The 15987-nt window shown below is 39.1% G+C and overlaps 1 protein-coding gene across 1 annotated transcript in view; it reads right to left on the bottom strand.

The window, feature by feature from the left end:
* The window catches only part of PLSCR5 (phospholipid scramblase family member 5), a 78228-nt gene extending 69233 nt beyond the window's left edge, over positions 1–8995 (bottom strand). The window contains exons 1-2 of the mRNA XM_043593310.1: positions 8780–8995; positions 2992–3058 (exon numbers count right to left, since the gene is read on the bottom strand). Of these exons, the coding sequence (XP_043449245.1) occupies positions 2992–3004 (13 nt within the window). The 5' untranslated portion in view covers positions 3005–3058; positions 8780–8995. The remainder of the gene's footprint in view (positions 1–2991; positions 3059–8779) is intronic.
* Between the last annotated feature and the right edge of the window lie 6992 nt (positions 8996–15987).

Raw genomic sequence — 15987 nt, 5'->3', positions numbered from 1 at the left:
TTAACCTTCAGGTTGGAAGAATGGATCAAGATAGGTATTTAAGTTTGTACATTGAGAATTTGGACATTTAGAATTTGGGCACGTTTAGGGTTAGGATCATGTGGAAACAAACTTGTCATTTGGCCTCATTAAACTAGAGGTCCATACCAATGATATATAGCAGTTTGCTTCCCACGGGATTCAACCTGAACTTCTCCCCTCTGGGCATACAAAAAAACATACAGGCAAAAGTATTCCTTTTGCTCTTGAGAAGGTGGTCTAAGGGACCTCAAGCAGTAAAGTGGGAGGAATACCGTGTAACACCACGTCAGATTTGGGAGAGGAGAGAATGGCCAATCAATAGCAACCAGGAATAGTAACACGGGAACAAACAATCCTTTCTTGGGTTTGGTGCCAAAAGCACTGTTGTCATTGGCTTTCAGAGAAAAGTAGAGGCAAAACTGTGATGTAGGGAAAACTAGTTCGTAATGATAAAATTGCAGAGAGAAGTTCAACCTGATGTGGAGGTGTAGGACTATGGCTAGAAAGGGAACTTTATGAAGTGCCAGAAATGTTCTATATCTTAATTTTGTTGGTGGTTACAAGTGCTCTTTAGTTAAAAAATCATGAACCTGGGGCACCTGGGTGGCTCAGTCCGGTGAGCTTCTGACTCTGGATCTCAGCTCAGGTCTTGATCTCATAGTCGGGAGTTTAACCCATAAGACTCCATACATAAGGCTCTACTACTTAATAGTGGAGAACTTTTAAGTACATAAAAAAATAATGTACTTCAGTTTGGTGCTCTTTATGCACTTTACACGTGTTATCCTTCACTTTAAAAAACATATATAAGGATCAATTTTTTTTTAATTTTTTTTTCAACGTTTATTTATTTTTTGGGGGGACAGAGAGAGACAGAGCATGAACGGGGGAGGGGCAGAGAGAGAGAGGAAGACACAGAATCGGAAACAGGCTCCAGGTTCCGAGCCATCAGCCCAGAGCCCGACGCGGGGCTCGAACTCACGGACCGCGAGATCGTGACCTGGCTGAAGTCGGACGCTTAACCGACTGCGCCACCCAGGCCCCCCATCAAGGATCAATTTTTTAAGTGTGTTTAGTGTTTACTTATTTTTGAGAGAGAGAGAGGGAGAGCTAGGGATGGGGCAGAGAGAGAAGGAAACAGAAGATCTGAGCGAGGCAGGCTCCATGCTGTCAGTGCAAAGCCCGATGCAGGGCTCGAACTCACAAACCGTGAGATCATGACCTGAGCCAAAGTGGGATGTTTAACCGATTGACCCACCCAGGCGTTCCTGTCTACCAAAATGTTTTAAGTAAATAATGATGATAATCTGTCTTGCCCTCTCAAACCAGATTTCTGATTCAAAAGGAAGCTTCCTTTTCATTTCTTTTAAATAGAATAGAGTCTCTGACAGATGTTTTGCCCACTTCATGTGCTATTTGAAATAGGTTGCAGGAGTATTGGGTTTTCATCTGAAAATTTGCCTCTAAGTTTAGTGGTGAGTCTTTATCATTACTGAACATCCCTGCTTTTTTGGTAGATTAATCATATTTTGATCTTACTATTGCTTTCCAGTCACAAGTTTCTTCAAAGTCTCAGACCACCAGATAAAGAAGGAACTCCTTTGAATTTCTATCTGGCTTTGAATTTCTATCTACTCTTTTAAAAATGTATAACTAGCTTATAAATATTTCACGTACTCTGCAACTCTTTACCTTACAGGCTACTGTTGTTGCTGTAACTCTTATAAAGTGATGAAGTGTTTTGGATTAAGTGTTTGTGTCAGTCTTCGGTGAAAGAAAAGACTTGTCAAGATTTTTTTTTTTAGTTCGTCTTCAAGTGTAAAAATGAGGCACACATATTAAAATTCATGATTTTGTTGTTTCATGTCTATATTTTACAATTTGTTTGAGCTTTCCTTGTGATACTCAGGGACTGGTGTACATTAAATGTTGAAGAAAAATGAAAAGATTATCTCCTCTGTTCCATATTAAATAGCATCCAAAAGTGTATTTTGGTGAAGAAAGCAAATAAGCGATACATGTTTCTTTGAATGCTTCATTAATTTAATTTCGGATATTTTACATTGGTGTACTCTCTTATCCTATTTGTGATTAGGTTAAAAGGTTTCTGCCAATTATACTAATTTAGCTTCATGCTAAAACTTTTTATTATAGGCTAGAGTTTAATGGTTTGTTCTGATAATGGAATGAAAGCACATCATAATTTCAATTTTTATATAACTTCACAAGTGTTTTCGGTGAGACTGAAACTCATTACTTACAACAAATCCCTCTCTCTTGTCTTTTGAGAAGGTATTTAAAGTAAAACAGCACTTATGATATTTATGCACTTTTAGGAACTTGAGAAAATTCCCAGCTCCCCCTACAAAATCCTTAATTAATCTGCTTATTTAAATTAGTTATTTTCTGTTTGCTTTTTTATACATAATTTACTATCAAAGAAGTTTTGAAAGATTTTTGCTCAGAAATGATTACTTTTAGTCCATTAAATTTATTAGAATTTACCACTACACCTATTGAATTCTTTAAAATAAATGGGTATATCACACATTTTAAACAACAAATGGGAAATTTAAAAATACTGAACTGTACTTTAACACTTCTTAACTTCTGTGTGAAAAGTTTTCTTCAAATCCCTTTAAACTTGGAATATCAGCCTGTCTTTGTGTTTGGCATTAAATACTGCCCTTCTGAATTCTGCTATGCAGCTTTTGTTATTAATTCACTATGTTTATATTCATGATAACTAAAACATTGTTTATATCTTAACTTTTACATTCAATCAGGTAGTTTTTATTATTTTTTTAAAATTTTAATGGAACATGCTCCTTGAAGTTAAAAATTCCAGTGTTCAAAAGGGATAAGTGACAGGTTTTAAAGTATCAATCTCACTGATTGTAACATCCCTGCAACTGCATATTTTTAGTCATAAATAAGGAAAAATTATTAACTGGCTGTATTTACTCTTACCTTTACAGGCCATGAGGATGTCTGAGTCACTTCTTCAAAGGCAGCCAGGTTAAAAGAAAGGCTTTTCCTGTTGCAGCAAGAAGAAAAAACACAGCATGCATAAAACTTCAGAAGGTGTCTGTCTACTTCACGTCAGCTTACAAATAACAGAGAAAGGGAGTGTCTGTTTCCAGAGTGATGTATTGAATCACTTTGGACAACAGGGGGAGACGAAGATATCACCAAAGGTAAACACTACTCAGAAACCATCATATCTCTTGGTGGCTGAAGGAACAATTTAAACATAGTAAAAACCGTAAAGGAAGACTCATTTTAAGAGTCTTGTTTTTAAGACTCTTTCAAGTTTCTTTCCTTTTTTTTTAAATTTCTTGGAATATATACCTTTGCATTCACTATTATGTCAGAAACATTCTATGTTTCTAGTTTCTAGAAATCGTCTGTGCCAGAGTTTATGATTCATTTTTCTTTTTTTTTTTAACATTTTTTTAATTTATTTTTGGGACAGAGAGAGACAGAGCATGAACGGGGGAGGGGCAGAGAGAGAGGGAGACACAGAATCGGAAACAGGCTCCAGGCTCTGAGCCATCAGCCCAGAGCCCGACGCAGGGCTCGAACTCACAGACCGCGAGATCGTGACCTGGCTGAAGTCGGACGCTTAACCGACTGCGCCACCCAGGTGCCCCTATGATTCATTTTTCTATCCTGTGTTAACTTTCTAAGAGTTCTAAACATAATATTTCATATTTTGGAAATGTTTGAACTTCAATATTATTTTTCTCTTGGGATTTTTTTTCACACTCTCTCCCCCCAAAAGCAAATAAGCAGGAAGTAGATTATTCCTTACAATTTATGTAATAAATAAATCTGTATTTTCATTTCTAATTGAATTTGACGAATCAGAGGTATTTGAAAATGCAAGCCCTCAATAACCTTGCAAAGTTAATGGGAACACACAGGTGATATTTAACAGTATTGTATACTGAGGGGGAAAAGAAAGCACTGTAACCTTGCATAGACAGCTCATCTTTCTAAATGCAGGTGACCAGGTGACCATGGAGATTTTGCTCCCCAAGTTAAATCCCCTGGATGACATGAATTGCAAAGGTTGAACTTGCAAGATATACTGCATTATAAGTAACACTGTCTACTTCTAAAAATAGTTAAGTGGCCTGATAAACCATAGCCTGTGATGAGAAATTATAAAGTCATTCTCACAGGTTGTTGGCAGCCAAAAGTTTATGTTCTTATTTGGCAAAGAGATATTTCTTTTTATTATTGTTGTTGTTTTGAAGTATTTGGGGTTGAAGAGCTGCTGTTACCTGACCTGTCATTTTGCAGAAGAGGTGAAAAAAGATGATTAGTATCTTAATGAAATTATATGTTTCCTAGATTTCTTACTGTTTGTCCTGGTCATTTGAAAGAAAAACTTCATTCCAAAGAAACTAAGTTGTTATTAACACTAGCAAACCTGGCAACTTTAAATTATGGTCGTAATCGACCAGTTAATTTTGACTTGCTACAGAGCACCAAGTTTGAAATAAAAATCTAAGCCAATTAAACATATATTGAGGCTGTATAAGGCCATCCATCCATGTATTAAGATATGGCCGTATGACTGAGGGAGGCTTTCAGTCATTTAACCTGCAAGGGAGAACTTCCAGGCCACCTAACTTGGTGTGGTGTAGGAAGTGCCCGTTTCTTTCTCTCTCTGTCCTGCTGGGGACAGCACCCATATTGCTCTTTCTTTGCAAAGGCCCAGCAGATACCAACCTGAGGTTTCCCCTTCTCTCCATTCCTTTCTATTTCCCAGCTCTTCTAGAAGAGAGGCTCACAAACCCTTCTGATGGACCCTTCGGACGTTGAAGCGTCCTATTACCAAGTGCTTGTCCTGCCAGGTAGTGTTGCCCCAAGGGCGGGCCTGGCCACCTCTCCTGCTGCAGTTGCTGCGGTCACTCAACTCCACCTGCATGGTGCCCTCAATTCCTTCTCCTCACACCTGCTGCCTCCACAGAAGCACCAGGACCGTGCTGCCCTTCAGCACCGTGCTCAGAACCCTCACTTTGACCTCTCTGCTTTGTGCTCTGAAGCCCTTGACTGTTTCAAGCAGCATCAATACCAATTTCCCTTTGCCATCAGGCTGCAGTTTTCTCATCGGCTGGCTTGATTCCACGAAATATAGCCAATACAAGGTGGGCGTGTCTAACAGACATAAACCAGGGGATCGCAGTGCAAAAAAGGAGACTTAAAAATGAATTCTCAGGAAACAAGACAACGGGTCTGCCCCTTTGCAGGAAACTGCCCTCTCCCGAGCCTTGCTCTGCTGCTCTGCTCCTTGGGCGTGCTCATTTTCTGAGGATGTCCTGCCTTGCCTGTCCTTGTCCCTTCTAAAAGAAGGGTCTCTATTTCCACCCCCAACTTCAGCCTTAGCCAAGAGGAAATGGAAAAAAATTGCATCATAATTTCACTGCAATCACCCCCCCTACTCATGGCCTTTCTGCTGGACACATTGCAGCTGTTCTGAAGAGCTGTTTATTCAACATTATGTAATTGTTTAGAACTTTCCCCATTATTTAATCACTTCATGGTTAGACACTTGAGTCAAATTTTCATGTATGAAAAGGCTCACCAAAGCAGTCTGCCTCAGTATGAAGGAAGAAGCTGCACATTATTTAAATCCATAGAGTGACAGATAAGCTCCCTGCTATGACAAAAACTGCATTATGCTTCAGACAGCCTCCTTTGAGGAAAGGATGGCGAATGGAGTAAGGTGTAAGCCTACAGGCCTGAGGCAGGACCAAAGACCAAGGAAGGGAAGAGCCAGCTCTAGGAATATTTCATGATTATGTTTGTTTTATTATAAAATTATGGGTTCTTAAAAATTAAATATATACATATACAAACATACATATGTGCATATATAATTGAATATATATACGTACATACATACATATATATATGGAATGAGAAGGAATTATTTTGTTTTCCTGACTTATATTGAGGTATAGTTCCAAAGCACATTTTATTTAGTTGAAACTATGTCTTCTAAAATTCATGACAATGCAGGGCTCCTGGCTCAGTCGGTTAAACATCTGACTTTGGTTTAGGTCATGATCTCACAGTTCATTGGTTTGAGCCCCGTGTCAGGCTCTGTGCTGACAGCTCAGAGCCTGGAGCCTGCTTGGATTCTGTGTCTCCCTCTGTCTCTGCCTCTTCCCTGCTCACTGAGTCACTTCTTCAAAGGCAGCTCACTCTCATGCTCTCTTTGTCTCTCTCTCTAAAATGAGTAAACATTAAAACAATTAAAGAAAAATAAAATGCATTATGATGCATAAAGTTACATTTGTTTTTAGCCACTGCCTGTTACTACATTTAATGGATGTTGTCTTTCCGTGGTAATTTAGATTGTTTCCAGTATATAAGGCAGTATGATTTTTATGCCCATGCGTAGCAGTCTTTTGAAGGTGGTGTACATCCAGAAATGAAAATGCTGGCTATGGAGTATGAAGATCCTCATTTTTGCTAAGTATTATTGCAGGATTTACTAAGTACTAGTAAATATTAAGAAATTACTGGGGCGCCTGGGTGGCGCAGTCGGTTGAGCGTCCGACTTCAGCCAGGTCACGATCTCGCGGTCCGTGAGTTCGAGCCCCGCGTCGGGCTCTGGGCTGATGGCTCGGAGCCTGGAGCCTGTTTCCGATTCTGTGTCTCCGTCTCTCTCTGTCCCTCCCCTGTTCATGCTCTGTCTCTCTCTGTCCCAAAAATAAATAAATGTTGAAAAAAAATAAAAAATAAATTAAAAAAAAGAAATTACTAAGTATCACTGGAGATCATCGGAGACTTGATCTCAAATGTGTTTGTATCAATTTACATTCTCAACAGTGATGGGTAAGTATTCCTATTTCCACATATCCCTTTCAACACTGGCATGGTCAGTAGGGTGTGGAATTAACTAGGGACTTCCAAATATTGATTTATAAGAAGGCAACATCCAGTCTTCTTTACACTATACCTAAGTAATGTAAACGTTTTGTGTCTTTATGTTTTCAGCTATTCCTATCATACTGTATCATATAAGAATCATTAATAGCAAATTTTATGAATAACTGGCCATAAAAGTAATTGCTATAGGTGGGGAATGGTTTGTAAGTGGACTATAATTTAGTGATAAAATAGCTTCTTTCATTCAGTGAGTCTTGTGGCATAATCAGTTAAAATGTGAATCCACTTTTAGCAACTGTGCAGCACGAGAGGTATGCATTTCTATGCATAAATCTTATCCCTCGATTTGTAAGTCCCCATACTGAAACTTGTTGTGGAACAAGACAAGGTGTGTATAAATAAATAAAGAAAGAAAATAAACAAATATGTGGAGAAATAGCATTATTATAATCTTTTCCCAAAGTCATTTGATTTATAACCTCACTATTAAATATGAAATATACAATCTCTTAATGTAAACTTGGATGTTTCTTTCCTGGTAATGCCCACCTCCTATTTCATTAGTCACTTACGTACACTTTGCAGACCCATCAAAGTGCATTTCTCTACTAACTTATTCAAATCTGTCCTTTTGAGACAAAGCTTTATTCATTCATTCACTAAACATGTATTAACTTTTTACCATGTGCCTACCATTATAGAGTATACTCAGATGTAATGATATGGCCCCCACTCTGGGGGATACTCTAGTGAAGTATCATAATATAGGATTGTAATATTCTTTTTATTTTTTAAAACCGAGAGTAAGTTTACAACCTCCTGAAAATACAATGATGTAACTCATCCTGTATTTGAAGAGCAAAGCTAACTGGAATCAGTAATGCATCATTCAAAAGATCAGTTCTTCGTTTCACACATACATGTCTGATTTTCCTTACCTCTGTTCTTATCAGACAGGAAAATAATAATTATTAAGATTTTTTTCCTTAAAGAATGAAAGGATAGTAAACTGGATTATGCTTCTTAGCTGTTAATAAAAGATGGATGTCTTACCCCCTCTGCATACTTAAAAAGATATCGATCCAAAGGATAAGAAAAAAAGGACAAGAATTCTGGATACAGAGAAGAATGTGTAAAACTAAGAGAAAGCCGGTTCTAGCGCGAATCTAGAGGGAGGGTCCCCATTCACCAAGATGGCATGGAAAGGACTCTAATAATTTAAAGTCCGGTGCATAGACTCCATGGGACAAAAGGTATCCCATAATCAGACTGTAAAGCCTAAGGAAGAAGCAATAGTTTAGTTTGTGTGTAGAAGTTCTTTTTAAATTTTCAGCCTTATACATTTTCTTTACATAGGACTACGTAGAACCGAATGGAGTTTTTTGAAGTATTCTGTCTTCATTGTGTTTTGTCTTCTGGCATTTGCCTGATCTGTTGTGTATATTGCAACTTTGAAGAGTTCGTAATTGTACTTTCCTTTAAAGAGTCTAAAAGTAGAGGGAATATTCTGAGAGGTTCTGGCTCATTCCAGGGTACATTACTAGAAACAGAAATGGAAATTATAAGCAGAAGGTGTGGACAGACATCTGACATATCAACAACTGTTTATATGTCCTTCAGGAGGTATGTTTATGTGTGTACCAGAGAGAAAGAGAGAGAGGAAGATATAGAGAGAGAAATAGAGAGAGAGAGAGAGAGAGGGAGAGAGCGAGCGACTGAAGCTACTAACTAGATTGAGAAGGAGAATTAAGATGTCAAAAATCTTCAGAGACTTCAATGCTCCCCACCAAGAACTGCTTTACCATTTTGACAACCTCTTTATTTCTCCCATTATTTTACATATACTTACCTTGTGCCTTGGTGCTTTGCCTGGCTCGGTGTGGTCACTGTGTCCTCCCAACATTTGCCTGCATGTGAGACATCATCAAAATCCTGCACCAAGCCCTTCGGTCGCTGCTGCTGACAGCCCAGCAGTGCTCTGCATACAACCGCCTTCATTGGCAGCAGCCGTATCACGCACGGCCGGTGCAGCTGCGATTCAGGGCCAGCTAGAGTACACCAATTGTTTCCCGCAGCACATCTTTGCATTTCCAGCATTGAAAATAAGCCTCTGCAAGCTTGGAACCCCCAAGAGCCCAGTTCCCAAGAGCCTGAGATAACGGTTACAACAAATCTACATTAAACATATAGGCAAAGTGCATTAATGTATGCTTAATAGTGCATGTGTAGTGTTTTCTTGCGCTGCTGTTTATAGACTGGATCAGCCAGGAAACGTTACCACATTTAAATGCATGCTTTGCTCAGCGGTGGCTAAAAGAGTGGGAGGTGTCCTATATGCCGCGGAGAATGTGGTTTCACTGAACGGGAGCGGAGAGCGAAGGTCCGCTCTCGCGATTTGTGTATGTTCTTTTCGGTGGTGGTGGTCGTGGCGTCCAGTGCGGGTCCCGCCTCGTTGGGCGTATTCGTGAAATAACTGAAAGAATGACGGATCGACGTAACCAGCAGCACTGTTTCTCGTTCGGACCTTCTTCCTTCCCTTATTTCGTCTACAAGCAAGTGCATGAATTGTGACACATGGACAAGAATTAGGATCATGCTCCTGACTTCAAATCATAGTCAGTTGTGATTTGAATGAAATTTATACACAAATGCTACTGTGTTTTGGGCATATCTAAGAATGACTGTGTTTGTCTAAAGTGAAGTGTATTTATGTTTGCCTAGTTGTATTTTTTTCCTTTTGAAGTCTCCCTAGCTGTGTTTTTCTCAAGTTACTAAGTATATTTTCTGCAACAGAAGTGTATTTTGTCGATAGAAATGTCTTTTGAGCCACATGTGTAATTCAAACTTTTCTAGAAGCTGCGTTACAATAGACAAAGAAACAGGTGAAGTTAATTTAAATAACATTTTATTTAACCAGCTCTTTCAAACATATAATTTCAACATGTGGCACTCACCAATTTTCAAGGGCTCAGTATCCACATGTGGCTAGTGACTACTGTATTGGATATGGAAATCCCTGTATATTTATCCAGCGAAAGACTTGGCTGGTGACAGATGAAAGGTGGCTTATTAATCTTATGTGTTTGTTTAAAAATTTTTTTTTCAACGTTTATTTATTTTTGGGACAGAGAGAGACAGAGCATGAATGGGGGAGGGGGCAGAGAGAGGGAGACACAGAATCGGAAACAGGCTCCAGGCTCTGAGCCATCAGCCCAGAGCCTGACGCGGGGCTCGAACTCACGGACCGTGAGATCGTGACCTGGCTGAAGTCGGACGCTTAACCGACTGCGCCACCCAGGCGCCCCATCTTATGTGTTTGTTTAAATAAGCATGTGCTTTAAAATAATTTTGAACTTCAATTTTTAATTTGTATGAAAGCTACTCTATAAAAGTAGACATTGATACGAAAACAAGTGGAAATTATACTGAAAAAATATATATATAAAAGGATATCTTCTTTCCCTCACCAGTTTGTTCCTCCAAAATAATAACTATGAATGCTCATGTATGTATTTTCAGGTAAAAAATATGCTTATAATCTGGGAATATTTTTGTATTTAGAAGACGACAATATATTTAGAATTTCTACCCGTATGAAATCTTACACGAACAGACCTGTCCCGTGCTCAATGGTAAACAGAAAAATTAAATGAGATAGCCTTACGTCCTTCTTAGAATGGCAAAAATTGAAAGGACTGACAATACCAAGTGTTGCGAGACAGGTACCAAGGTTAGCTCTTTTATGCTGCTAGTGAGTGCGTGTTTTGCTACAATATGTTGAAAACAGTTCGGCATTATTTAGCAGGTTTGAAGAGACACATACTCAATGCCTTAGCGATTCCATTTCTAGGTACATACCCTAAAGAAACATTTGCACATCTATACCATAAGAAATATGCAAGAATATTCCTAGAGGCATCCATCATTATCACCCCCAATTAGGCAAACAATGCAAACTGGCACCTGTACTGCAGAGGGCAAGGAAAGAGGTAGATCACTCCAAACTGGGCGGTGGTAGTTGTAATAAGCAATGAAATTTACTTACAAGGCTTGTCTTGGGCTCCTGCAAGACAACCTCTGCACCTTCCTGCCAGATTCTTAGGTTTATATAGAGGCCTTAAGTGGGTTTAGTCATGTAATACATCCAGATGGTCTTAACACCTTTCTCTCTCAAGGCCACAGGCTTGAGGAGCCTCTGTCAGAGACTAGCTTGAGGGTTACCCAGAGATTATGTCCTCTCGATGACCTCCTTTAACACAACCAAAAAGTTCATTCACAAAAAATTTGTGGTGAATAGTGTGTGTATATATATATATGTGTGTGTGTGTGTGTGTGTGTATATATATATAGTGAATAGTATGCATATATATGTCAAGAGCCAGACAACTAACTGAGCCACCCAGGCACCCTAAATCACATATAAATGATGAAATACTACACAAAACTCAAAGTGAATAAACTACAGCTGCATGCATGCAATATTGGTATTTCTTTCAATTATGATATTGAATGAAAGAAGCAGGTCACAGAAAAATGCTTGTATAGAGTGGTTCAATTTCTACAATGCTTGAAGTAGGCTAAACCAAAGGCATACATAGATACTAAAACTGTACTTTTAAAAAAATGCAGCAATTATCAGATGTGTAGTTACCTTTAGGAAGGAAAGAAAAATGTGTGACTAGGCAGAGACCTACGAGAGTACACATAAATGATCCCAACAATGCTGTGTCCTTTTACCTTCCTCCAGTGACCTTGTTTCCTATTCTACCTCAGCCTACCTTAAAAATTGATATATGCTTGGGGCGTGTGGGTGGCTCAGTCAGTTAAGCGTCTGACTTCGGTTCAGGTCATGATCTAGTCTGTGAAATTGAATCCTGCACTGGGCTCTGTGCTGACAGCTCAGAGCCTGGAGCCTGCTTTGGATTCTGTGTCTCCCTCTCTCTGCCCTTCCCCTGCTCGTGCTCTGTCTCTGTCTCTCTCCTTCTCAAGATAAATAAACATTAAAAAAAATGATATATATTTTATAGGTATATCTTAGAAATTTTTGTAACCAGTAAATGCAGTCTTTCTATCGTATCAAATTCATGTATCCTGTTCTCTATTTCCTTCCTCTATTCCTGGCTCATTCTCTCTGGTCTTCCACCCAAATGAACTTTTGATGCCCCAGTACCTTCAATCCTACCCATCAATGGCCCCCTTTGATGGCCTCATTCTCTGGTTCATCCAGTCTAAATTCCATGGAGAATTGTTATCATCACACCCTTGCATATATACATTTCTTATTTCATAGTACTTAACTGAAAAATAAAATCCTGATCAATCCAACTCTTCTGATCCTGGCCTGCACCTACACATGTACAAAGCAAACAATACACACCTTACTAGTTTCACTTTTACACTTACGATCTCAAAATAGAGCGGCCCTCAATGCTGCCAGATTATCTTCTCATTGACTCTCGTGGATGACTATTTCACACCTCTCTAAACAAGCATCAGTACCTTCTATCCTATCTTTCTCTCAGCTTGTGATTTTGCATCCTATTTCATAGAAAATGGGTGCAGTCAAGATGACTTTCAAAAATTCCCACCACCGTATGCAGTCACATGCCAACAACGCACATGCACGTAGACGTTTTCCTCCATGTATTCATGCATGATTTACCCACGCTACTCCCTTCACATGTGCATCTGAGCCTCTCTTGCAAACTGCAGGACACTGAACCAGTAAGTCCCTCCTTTCTTTGACATCAAGTTTTCATTCTTCACATTAGTGTACCAGCTGCCATGATGACTTCCATATTAAACTTTTCTTGACCCACTCCTCAACCAGCGATAGCTCATTTCTTTGCTCCTTTTCATAGCAAAACTCGTCAGAAAAGATTTCTGCATTTGCAGCCTCTGATTTCTTACCTTCCGTGTTCTCCTAACCCACTCCACTCAAGCTTTTGCCTTAACCGTTCTGCAGATAGTGACCTTTGTTAAGGTTAAAGATAATTTCTGTGCTCTTAAATCCTTTGGTTAAGTTTTGGTACTCCTTTTGCTTGATCTACTGACGACACTTGACCCAAGTTGATCATGCCTTCCTCCTTGACACGCTTTCCTCCAGAGGCCTTTAGCTTTATCTTTTTTTTTTTTTTTTTTAACTGATCACTCCTTTTCAGTCTATTTTGCTGGTGATACCTCTTTTTTCAAATGTCTGTTTTGGAGCACCCCAACTCTGAATCCTTAGTCATTTTTTTCCATACATCCACTTCCTTGCTGATCTTGTCTAGTCTTAGGGCTTTAAAACTTTTTTTAAAATTTTTTTTAACGTTTTTATTTATTTTTGAGACAGAGAGAGACAGAGCACGAACGGGGGAGGGGCAGAGAGAGAGGGAGACACAGAATCGGAAGCAGGCTCCAGGCTCTGAGCCATCAGCCCAGAGCCCAACGCGGGGCTCGAACTCACGGACTGCGAGATCGTGACCTGAGCCGAAGTCAGACGCTCAACCGACTGAGCCACCCAGGCGCCCTGGGCTTTAAAACTTTTATGTTGATTACCCCAAAATATGTTTCTAGCTCAGGCTATACTTCTGAGCTGTCTACTTGTAAAATAACATCTCAAAGTCAGGATCAAACTGAACTCCTAATCTGCTTTATCCTCTAGGCCATGATTTGCCTATCTTTCTAGTTAAGCCAAATCTTGGGGGTCATTCTTGATTTCTCTCTCTATCACATACCTTGTATTTCATAAAAGAAATCCTTGGCACTTGTCTTCAAAATACATCAAGAATCCAACCAGTTCTTACCAACACTGCTTCCATCTTAGTCCGGCCATGATAATCTTATGACTGGATTATTGCAGTAGTCTCATAAATAGACTCCCTGTTTCTACCTTGTCTCCTACAGTTAATTCTTAATGCAACAGCGAGAATGAGCCTTTGAAAATGTAGGATCAGACCAGTCCTCTCCTCCAAGCTTGGAGTGAGCTAGATAGACCTTGTACCATCTGATCTCCATTGTCACGTCTGATCCTCTGCCCCTTATCCACTCTATTTTAGTCACACTGGCCTCCTTGTTATTCCTGGAGCATACCTGGGATTCTTTCACTTTAGGGTTGTGCTTGAAATATTCCCTCTATCTAGCATATTCTTCTGAAAGACATTTGCAGGTTAGTGCCCTCATGTCATTTACATTTTTGCCTAAATATCACCTTTTAAATGAAGTCTACTAATCCCCACATTTAACATTCCTATACAACCTCTCCGTTAGCAGTTTCTTTTCCCTTCTTGGCTTGAAAATTATAGATTCCGTTTCTATTCTTTAAAGCCTAACTTTACATATTGAGCATTTGTATGCACTAAAGTGTAAAGTAGTTTTCTATGACTGTGTCTTAATGACATTTGGTCTTCATTCCATATATAAAATTTTCAATGCTTTACCCTTTATCATAGCCTCACCATATCACGGGTGGCTACATTTGTCATGATGTTGTGTTTTCAAGAAGGGCTCATGGGATTATGTTTTCTGAATTCATGCATATTTGAAAATTTCTTTCTGTTGTCTTTACACTTGCTTGACAGATTGGCTGGGTATAACATTCATGAGTTTTGCTTCATTTCCCCTTAGATCTTTATAGAGTCTGTTTCCATTGTTATTTTAATATTTATGTGGTTGTCTGAAGACAATAGGCATTTCCCACTCCCTGTATGCCTTGCTTTCCTTGCCTACATGACTGAAGAATTCTTTCTTTCTCCTCATAGTTCAAGAAGTTGACTGTCACATGTTAGACCATTGTTTGTTTTGTAATGCTTCTTTGAGAAGCACAGTCTTTTGATCCAAAGATGCACATATTCTTTTATGTAAGGAAATTTTCTTTAAAAAATATATATTTTTTTCTGTCCCATTAATTGTGCTCACTACTTCAGGTATAAGAATTATCCTAGGTTTCTTTGTCACCTGCTCTGTATCTATTACCTTCTTTATGTCCTTTTTCTCTGCATTCCCACTATTATCTGAAGACTCTGTTACCTTTCCTATTATCCATTTTGCTATGTTACTTCTTTAAATCTAGTTATTGCCTAAGTTGCCTGTTAGTTTCACATTATATCTTACTTCTGTAATGCTGTTTCTGCTCCCTCAATTTGGTCCTTAGCTCCGCGTTTTCATTTCATTAAGCTGTTTTACCATTGTTAACTTAGTATGTCAATACCTTGGATCTATGTTTTCTTTAAATTCCTCTTCGGCGAGAAGTGGTTAGAAATTTTTTCTTTATTTTCATAGCTAACTTTTTCTTTAAGAGTTCATTCAAATTTTTTTTAAAGCTTATTTATTTTTGAGGGAGACAGAGAGAGTGAGAGCGTGAGCAGGGCGGAGGCAGAGACAGAGGGAAACACAGAATCGGAAGTGGGCTCCAGGCTCTGAGCTGTCAACACAGAGCCCGATGTGTGGCTTGAACTCATGAGCTGTGAGATCATGACCTGAGCTGAAGTCAGACGCTTAACCGACTGAGCCACCCAGGCTCCCTTTAAGAGTTCATTTTTTAATTTCATTTCACTTATGCCATAATTTCTCCTTATCTCTCTTTCTGCCAGTGTCTTCTTTTTTGTTCTCCCTTTCTTTTATCTCTCTCTCTTTTCCCTTTATTCCTTTTTCTTTCCTTTCAGTAGCATTTTTGCAGTGCTAACATGCTTCTCTCTTTCATTCATCTCTGTCAAGGCCTTTTAATTCTTTTGATCTAAGGTGGATAAATCGTCCATGATTTTCCTTTCCAACCTGATATGAAATTCAGAGCTTCAGTTTAACATCTTAGTATTTTGTAATCTATTACTTATAGGTAGTATATCACCATGAAGGTCAAGAGGGGAATTCAACCTAGAGTCTATGATATCTTATTTAGAGGATTTGGTCTCTGGGCTCCTTTCTCCATTTTTGTGTCAATTGCCAATTTTTGAAATTACTGTGCGTCCTCTTTCTGTTCTGTGGTAGATACCCCTGCATCCCTACAGCCCTCCTTCGCTTCCCAGAAGATAAGCCAGGTTAGTTCTCTTGTCACATCTTCCAGCAGCCATTGCCATA

Source organism: Prionailurus bengalensis, chromosome C2 (assembly GCF_016509475.1).
Source record: "Prionailurus bengalensis isolate Pbe53 chromosome C2, Fcat_Pben_1.1_paternal_pri, whole genome shotgun sequence".
NCBI classification, from domain to species: domain Eukaryota; kingdom Metazoa; phylum Chordata; class Mammalia; order Carnivora; family Felidae; genus Prionailurus; species Prionailurus bengalensis.
Note: the sequence above shows the minus strand (reverse complement) of the source record. Positions and strands in the feature narration are given on the sequence as shown.